This window comes from Poeciliopsis prolifica, unplaced genomic scaffold (genome assembly GCF_027474105.1).
Source record: "Poeciliopsis prolifica strain line A6 unplaced genomic scaffold, Auburn_PproV2 SCAFFOLD102, whole genome shotgun sequence".
Lineage (NCBI taxonomy): Eukaryota > Metazoa > Chordata > Actinopteri > Cyprinodontiformes > Poeciliidae > Poeciliopsis > Poeciliopsis prolifica.
Window position 1 is genome coordinate 177,501 of NW_026562477.1, and position 9,305 is coordinate 186,805.

General features: G+C 43.3%; 1 protein-coding gene across 1 annotated transcript in view; it reads left to right on the forward strand.

Moving 5' to 3' along the window:
• The window catches only part of LOC129354032 (ribosomal protein S6 kinase beta-2-like), a 15,210-nt gene extending 7,030 nt beyond the window's left edge, over positions 1–8,180 (forward strand). Inside the window, exons 11-16 of the mRNA XM_055023517.1 lie at positions 1–2; positions 1,624–1,686; positions 4,292–4,369; positions 4,476–4,583; positions 4,664–4,776; positions 5,545–8,180. The exon at positions 1–2 is cut by the window's left edge and continues 106 nt beyond it. Of these exons, the coding sequence (XP_054879492.1) occupies positions 1–2; positions 1,624–1,686; positions 4,292–4,369; positions 4,476–4,583; positions 4,664–4,776; positions 5,545–5,722 (542 nt within the window). The 3' untranslated portion in view covers positions 5,723–8,180. The remainder of the gene's footprint in view (positions 3–1,623; positions 1,687–4,291; positions 4,370–4,475; positions 4,584–4,663; positions 4,777–5,544) is intronic.
• Positions 8,181–9,305: the final 1,125 nt, after the last annotated feature.

Sequence of the window (9,305 nt, forward strand, 5' to 3'; positions counted from 1 at the left end):
AGGTCTCACACACACACACACACACACACACACACACACACACACACACACACACACACACACAGCCACACGCACACACACACACACACACACACACACACACACACACAAACACACACACAGCCACACACACACACACAGCCACACACACACACACACACACACACACACACACAGCCACACACACACACACACACACACACACACACACACACACACACACACACACACAGCCACACACACACACACACACACACACACACACATACACACACACACACACAGCAACACACACACAGCCACACACACACACACACAGAGGCACGCACACACACGCACGCACGCGCACGCATACACACACACACAGCCACACACACAGCCACACACAGCCACACACACACAGCCACACACACACAGCCACACACACACACAGCCACACACACACGCACACACAGCCACACACACACACAGCCACACACACACACACACACACACACATGCACACACACACACAGCCACACACACACACACGCACACACACACACACACACACACACACACACACGTACAGCATTTATAAATACACACACCCTGTGGTTTAACATTGGTTTTAATGCTACAGCCAATATATTCAAACATAGAGCCTATAAAGTGCAAAAAAATTCCACATTTTTACAATAATCAATCAATTATTGGACTTTTTTAACGGTTTCTTTGTTATATTAGGTTATTTACCAAAATGCGACCAAAGTTTCCAGGTGTCTGCTCCCTCATCTCCTACAGAAAGAGAAACCTGCTCATGTTGTAACTATGAAAAATACATTTATTCCACATCCAGTCCTCAGTCTGATCCTCTCAGCCTGGAGCAGATTTTCATTTTTCTCTCTACAGTAATTAGAAGTTATTGTTGAACCAGGAATGTGTTTATTGTTGCCACAAAGCAACATGAAAACAAAACTCAGACGTTATGAATCATGTCAGACTTCAGCAGATGTAAGCTGTGTTTAATATGAACATGAAAACTGAGTTATAAAATGAATGCAGGTGGAGAAAACTCTTCACATTTGAGTTTAAATAAAATATGAACTGAACAGGTAATTTAAACAAAATGCTTCTGTTTTGTGCAGAAACACAAAGTTGAACATTTTCTGTTTTATTCACATTATTTGAACATTTAGGCTCCAGTAGCAACTGTACTCTGTGTATCGATCCCTTATTCACTACCAACTGATAGATACTTGATACTGAGGCTCATTGTGAGAAGCTGATGCAACGCTGCCACCTGCTGGCAGAAGCGAATCATGCAGCGTCACAGGTTTCAAATGCTAAATGACTGAAAAATAAGTTAGAATGATGTGGAAATCTCTGAAGTAATTATTAACACACACACACACACACACACACACACACACACACACACACACACACACACACCACACACACACACACACACACACACACACACACACAGAGCTATTATAATACAGAGTCTGAGCATGTGGCAGTCAGATGAAGTTACAGCGACACGGCACTGAACAAAGTTATTTTCCAAGTTTGATGAGGTTTTTTTTGAAGACAAGCTGCAGAAATCATTAAATGTTTCTCTGTTTAATTTTATTCCAGCTGCTGAAGAAGAATCCGGCGAAGAGACTCGGCTCTGGGAAAGACGACGCTGCTGCTATCCAGGTAGTCTCTGCAGGTCGTCTTTGATCAGAAATGTCCTCTGCTGTCCAACTCTGGTGTAATGGCATGATCTGGTTGAAGGTTCACACAAAACATCCAAAAGTCTTCAAAATGTAGATTAAAGACAACAAAAAATAAGATCAACAATGTACTGTACAAGATCACAACATGACAAAATACTGTGCAGAAATAGAAATGTCATGCATTTTTTATTTGCATGTACATGATGTGCATGTGTACTGCACATCCAGGAGTGCAGTTCATAAAAGCAGAAATGTTATTTGACCCGAGTGAAGCAGTGAACACCAGCAGCAGGCTGTGAACATGTTGGGTTTGTTGGGAGCAGAGAAGGTTCTGGAGTCTGACAGCTGCTGGCAGGAAGGATCTGAGTTAACGTTCCTTAATGCACCAGGATGGAGGATCTGAGTTAACGTTCCTTAATGCACCAGGATGTAGGATCTGAGTTAACGTTCCTTAATGCACCAGGATGGAGGATCTGAGTTAATGTTCCTTAATGCACCAGGATGGAGGATCTGAGTTAATGTTCCTTAATGCACCAGGATGGAGGATCTGAGTTAACGTTCCTTAATGCACCAGGATGGAGGATCTGAGTTAACGTTCCTTAATGCACCAGGATGGAGGATCTGAGTTAATGTTCCTTAATGCACCAGGATGGAGGATCTGAGTTAATGTTCCTTAATGCACCAGGATGGAGGATCTGAGTTAACGTTCCTTAATGCACCAGGATGGAGGATCTGAGTTAACGTTCCTTAATGCACCAGGATGGAGGATCTGAGTTAATGTTCCTTAATGCACCAGGATGGAGGATCTGAGTTAACGTTCCTTAATGCACCAGGATGGAGGATCTGAGTTAACGTTCCTTAATGCACCAGGATGGAGGATCTGAGTTAACGTTCCTTAATGCACCAGGATGTAGGATCTGAGTTAACGTTCCTTAATGCACCAGGATGGAGGATCTGAGTTAACGTTCCTTAATGCACCAGGATGGAGGATCTGAGTTAATGTTCCTTAATGCACCAGGATGGAGGATCTGAGTTAACGTTCCTTAATGCACCAGGATGGAGGATCTGAGTTAACGTTCCTTAATGCACCAGGATGGAGGATCTGAGTTAACATTCCTTAATGCACCAGGATGGAGGATCTGAGTTAACGTTCCTTAATGCACCAGGATGGAGGATCTGAGTTAATGTTCCTTAATGCACCAGGATGGAGGATCTGAGTTAACGTTCCTTAATGCACCAGGATGGAGGATCTGAGTTAATGTTCCTTAATGCACCAGGATGGAGGATCTGAGTTAATGTTCCTTAATGCACCAGGATGTAGGATCTGAGTTAATGTTCCTTAAGGCACCAGGATGGAGGATCTGAGTTAATGTTCCTTAATGCACCAGGATGGAGGATCTGAGTTAATGTTCCTTAATGCACCAGGATGTAGGATCTGAGTTAACGTTCCTTAATGCACCAGGATGGAGGATCTGAGTTAATGTTCCTTAATGCACCAGGATGTAGGATCTGAGTTAAAAAACTCAGATCCTACAGCTGCTGGCAGGAAGGATCTGAGTTAACGTTCCTTAATGCACCAGGATGGAGGATCTTAGTTAACGTTCCTTAATGCACCAGGATGGAGGATCTGAGTTAACGTTCCTTAATGCACCAGGATGTAGGATCTGAGTTAAAAAACTCAGATCCTACAGCTGCTGGCAGGAAGGATCTGAGTTAACGTTCCTTAATGCACCAGGATGTAGGATCTGAGTTAATGTTCCTTAATGCACCAGGATGTAGGATCTGAGTTAACGTTCCTTAATGCACCAGGATGGAGGATCTGAGTTAACGTTCCTTAATGCACCAGGATGTAGGATCTGAGTTAAAAAACTCAGATCCTACAGCTGCTGGCAGGAAGGATCTGAGTTAACGTTCCTTAATGCACCAGGATGGAGGATCTGAGTTAATGTTCCTTAATGCACCAGGATGGAGGATCTGAGTTAACGTTCCTTAATGCACCAGGATGGAGGATCTGAGTTAATGTTCCTTAATGCACCAGGATGGAGGATCTGAGTTAACGTTCCTTAATGCACCAGGATGGAGGATCTGAGTTAATGTTCCTTAATGCACCAGGATGGAGGATCTGAGTTAATGTTCCTTAATGCACCAGGATGTAGGATCTGAGTTAATGTTCCTTAATGCACCAGGATGGAGGATCTGAGTTAACGTTCCTTAATGCACCAGGATGGAGGATCTGAGTTAACGTTCCTTAATGCACCAGGATGGAGCTTCTTGCCTGGCTGGGAAATCGGGTCAGGAGACGCAGAACGACTGAATCCTGGATCCAAGCAGCTTCCTCCTCATAGAGGCTGGAGTTTAAAACGTTTAAAACGTTTCTGTTCCCACTGCCTCCTCCTGACCGTTCAGAACCGATTCTGCTTCTGAAAATGTTGCTTTTGACTTTGAGTTCAGATCTGCTGTTTTCTCTGTTAACTGTCAGATTTTGATGTGTGAATCCTGGATGCTGTTTCAGTGTTTCTGAACGTCCAGCATCCTGGTTTTACAAAGTGCATCATTTCTCTGGTTTTCTAACCGTTGCTTTGCAGAAACACAGGTTCTTCAGACACATCAACTGGGAGGAGCTGCTGAACAAGCGAGTGGAACCGCCGTACAAACCGCAGCTGGTTGGTCTTCTTCTACGCTCGCTCTGACTTTCAGAGCTTCTTTCTCCTCTTTAAACTGGAAGCGTGTTCTGCTGTAACTGAGCGCGTCTCCGTTCCCTCCTGTCAGCACTCTGAGGAAGACGTGAGCCAGTTTGACACCAGGTTCACCAGACAGACGCCGGTGGACAGTCCGGACGACACCAGGCTGAGCCACAGCGCCGAGCTCGCCTTCGCCGTCAGTCCATCAGCCTCCATGTTCTGGAACTTTTTCCTTTTTTTTCTTTCGGCTGTTTGAGTTTTCATTTCCTCCGGCAGGGTTTCTCCTTCGTGGCACCATCGGTCCTCGAGAGTCTGAAGGAAGGATTCTCGTTTGAGCCGCGATCGCGTCACGTCCGCCGCCACAACAGCAGCCCGCGCACCCCCATCAGGTAGGAAGTGGTACTGCAGCGTCCAGTGGCTTCTAAACTATTCAACTCCTTCATGTTGAACCATTTTATTACTTCTGAAAATCTAAATGTTTCTGTTTTAATGTCAAAAATGAAAACTGAGTTCAACAAATGAATCAAATACAAATATACAATATAAATTGGGTGAATTTAATTAGCAACTCAGCAAACTTTGTCAATGTTTGTAATAAAAAAAATAAAGTTGCAGAGTTTCTACACATTCGTAATTCTTTAATTTGTATATGTCTACAAATGTCTTAAAATGTCTGAAGTTCCTCTTAAAAACCAGTTTGGCCTTTAATACGCCAGTCACATGTTTTCACAGCTCCACTAGTAAAGTCTAGTAAAGTCTTTGTATTTTTCTCACATGATGTTTCTGTTAAGTGAACATTTCAGTCTCACTCAAGCTGAGGCTAATGCTAACTAGCTGCTAACATGCCTTTACTGGTTACCAGGCTAGCTAGCTTCTTCCATCTGTCCTGGGTAAGTGAAAATTTACTGTCAGTCATCTGGACAACATTTAAACATTTCTGTGGAGAAATGGGTGTAAAATCCATCCATGGTCTTAAAACGTCTTAAATTCCAGTTTTCTTCTGACTGGTGGTGAATAAACTATAATATAATATACTCACCATCATAAAGTCTCACAATTTTATATGAAGATTTTGATTTCCATCTCAACTTGAAAAAATCATTTGAATCTTTATTGCAACAGCTTTTGGGATGATCGTTGTTTCTGTTTCTCCTCAGTCCTCTGAAGTTCTCTCCGGCCGGGCCCTTCAAGTCCAGCTTGGACGGGGAAGCGGACCTGTTCTCCCCCGTGTCCCCGCCTGCCGCCGTGCGTCCCGGCCCGCTGGAGAACGGCACGGCCAGTCAGCCCATCAAGACGCCTTCCAGGAACAAGAAGAAGAAGGAGCATCGGAGATGAAGAACCAGAGGGATTGTGTCTCTGTCAGGGTTCATTTGAAGCTCTGAAAGAACCAGACAACTAAATCCTCCGCTTTACAGGAACTCCTTCTCAATCTAATTAAAGGAGAGCAAGGCATTGATTTTCCTTTAGCAGCCTCCCTGCGTGTTTATGGGGAGAGTTGGGATTTGTGATGGATGGACTGGAAACTGTGGAGTTTAAGTACAGAGAGAAGAAGCTCTGATTTAAGGTTTTCCAGTAATGAGTCTGCCAGATGTCGACCGTCAGCCGACAGGAAGCTCAACTTTAACGCTTCTGTTGGTTGCTTTTATTTATTTCTGCATGTAAAAAGAAAACATGATGACATCAGTCTGCCTCTTGGTTCGTATTGAGAACATTTAACCAATCAGAGCAGCCTGGGCCTTAAAGAGACAGGAGCTAAAAACTCGATAGGAAACAAAATCACTGTCTTCAGCTTTGAAATTGAGTTTGTGAATTAGATTCTTTTGTACATAGAAATCTGCTGACCGATGCAGCAGGATGTCGTGTTTGTCTTTTCTTTTTTCTCTGGATCTTCATGTCTGCTGCCAAACTTGTTCTGATTGGACCGATGGACCGGTCCTATCAGAATCCAAGCCGTTGATCACAGAACCTGCTGATCAAACCGTGTTGGTGACGAATCAGAGGCGTTTAGTTCCCCGTCAGGGAATCACTCAGGAAGCTCCTCTAAAAGGGAATCAGGATGACGCGGATGATCAGGGACCGTCTGGTTCTGGTCCGAATATTTTCTGTTTCATCAAGAATATTTTCTTCAAAGTTTTTATCTTTTCTCATCATTGGCAGAACTTCCCTTTAAACTGACATGGGTTGAAGGATTGGGGTTTCCTTCCTCTCAGAGCAGTTTGGGAGCCTCGGTTCTGTTGGGAGCCGATCCTCCCAACAGAACCGGCGGAACTGGGTCGGATCTGCCCACACGGTTCGGTCTGCTGAGTTTCCATGCGTTAGGAAGACGGTCTGAGCATCAACCTCCTCAGTCATGTTGCGTCAACATGTCAAAGTGATTGGTTATTTTGTGACGCGCTCCGGACCCGCCTGCAGTCAAAGGTCCAGTTTCACTCCATCAAACTTCAGCAGCCTGAGGGAATCTGGCTTTGGCTTCTCCTGGATTGTAGCTTCCTGCTTTCAGCCCAGGTGGTGGTTCACACCTTAACTGGACCTTAACTGGACCCGTTTCATACCAGAACCAGTTGGTCTGAGGGAGACGGGACCTGTCCTCACCGGATCAGAACGACGGCTGACCGCAGAACCATCTGACCGCAGAACCGTCTGACCTCAGAACCGTCTGACCTCAGAACCATCTGACCTCAGAACCATCTGACCTCAGAACCATCTGACCTCAGAACCGTCTGACCTCAGAACCATCTGACCTCAGAACCATCTGACCTCAGAACCATCTGACCGCAGAACCGCAGAACCGTCTGACTGCAGAACCGTCTGAACTCTTTATGGATTTGATCAAATTGAAATGATCATTTTAACCCAAAACTAAAATACAAGGTCATTTAATGTCAGACGTTGAAGAAAAATGATTTGGGTTCAGATTAAGAGATTTTGTTTTGTTTTGTTTTCAAATTTCAGGAGGCATTTGCAATCTAAAATATTCCAAGCATTAAAAATGCATTAAGCATTGATTTTAATGTGGACATTAGGAAACATGTCACAGTTTTCTTTCCTTATTTTTCAAAATTCTGAATCATTTTAAGCTCTGAGTGAATCCATAAACGGATATTATTGATGTCAATGAGAGAAGCTGATTGGATTCTGTTTGCAGCAGCCGTAAATAGCCGGTGCCGGTTCTGATCCGGTCACAGCATGAAAACCAGTCTGAACCAGTTAAAATGTCCTGCCATTTCAGAGTGGAAATGTCAGGACAGTGGAAAGTTTGGCGGCTGAACATCTGAGTTTATTGATTAATCGTCTATAAAAACCACCAGGAGGCCGAGAAACTTTCTGTGATGCCCGGGTCGTGTTCAGGCTCCCCTCCCCATCATGGTGCTAACTTTAAATTAATCCAGTTTTCTGTCGTTAAAAATCGATCAAACATAAACAGGAATTAAAACAGATTTTCTTTATTTTTTTTTGCACTTCCATCTTTAGATATTTTTAGGATTTGAAAGTTGAGCTTCCATTTAGTTTTAATTTAGTTTTTTAAAGTTGTCTGCAGTGTTTGGATCAGCCTTATAACCTTATAATCATTCTCACATCAGAAAATGATTTATTTGTTGGATTTTGTTTATTTACATAATTCATTAACAATTATGTAGAATTAATCTCTACAAGGACATTTTATTGTGGTGATAAAGGAACAATGCGCCTCTGGAATTGTAGATATGTAAACACAGAAGAAGAAAAGGTTTATATTTGGATTGTTTTCTGTTTCCTCTGATGATGAATGTTGTGAATAAATCTGATTTCCTGATGTTGAGACGATTCATTCAGTGCAGAAAGCAGCTGGTGGCGATGTGCTAAAGGTTCCTGCAGCAGGATTCGTGCATTAGTTTTAGATCATTGTTCACAACGATGGGTTTGTGAAGTTAAAGCACTTGGCCTGTGGAGGAAAGAATGGGTTCATGTAGTCATATTTTCAGTGTTATTGATTCATATGTCATAGTTCACTCACTAAAAAAAAAGCTGAAATGACTAAAAGCAGCTTCTATGGAGAGAAAAGAAAGTGAACAGTAGAAATAGCAGCAAGTTGGTGAGAAGAAGAAGAAGAAACGAGGAAAGAGGTCGAGGCAGAACCAGGGAGATCCGTCGGCCCGGACCATCAAATCAGAACCTTTTCATCTGAGTTTCGGTCGGGAAACTTACCGGATCCAAACCCAGTTAAAAACAAATGACTTTTTATGACCCAACATTTATCTTTCATGGCGAAAGCTTTCAAGGTGTAGAAATAATGTTTCCTGTTGCATAAGAGCAGCGAGACCTCCCAGCTGCAGCCACGTTCCAGAACCTGCTCATTCTGCAGAACAATAAACCCGTTTATCACAGAACAATAGGAGAACAGAACCACAGTGGATTTCTGGAATGATAAGTGATGCTGTGTGGAAATATGAAATCCAAGCCAGAGTCACTTATGAACATGTAAATGTTGACAGAACTGTGAGCCTCCGGCTCATCCAACATGAGAGCAGCTCTAACTTAACCGTCAAACTCCGTAAATAAACTCTGGGACTCGACTGATTGTTCATCTGAAGGAGTGAAAGAGCTTCAGTTTGTGGATGTTTGGTTTTCTGTCTGCAGCCTGGGGTTGAATCAGGAGACGTTCTGTCCTGATGAAACTGCCTCAATGATGAGGCTGCTGCTAAAGGAACCAGATTCTTCATAACAGAACCATGATGGAGCATTTTGGACCGGATGCTGAGAAAATAAACTTTTACAGTAATGAAGTCAGCAGAGGCGAAGCAAAAATGAGTCTCAGCTGGAGGGAAGCAGAACTAAAGACAGAATAAAGCAAAGATCTGCTGGAAGATGAAGACAATCCATCATTAAATGTTTCTGTTAAACTATGAAAAGGAATGGAAGAGACCCAGAGGACTGTGTT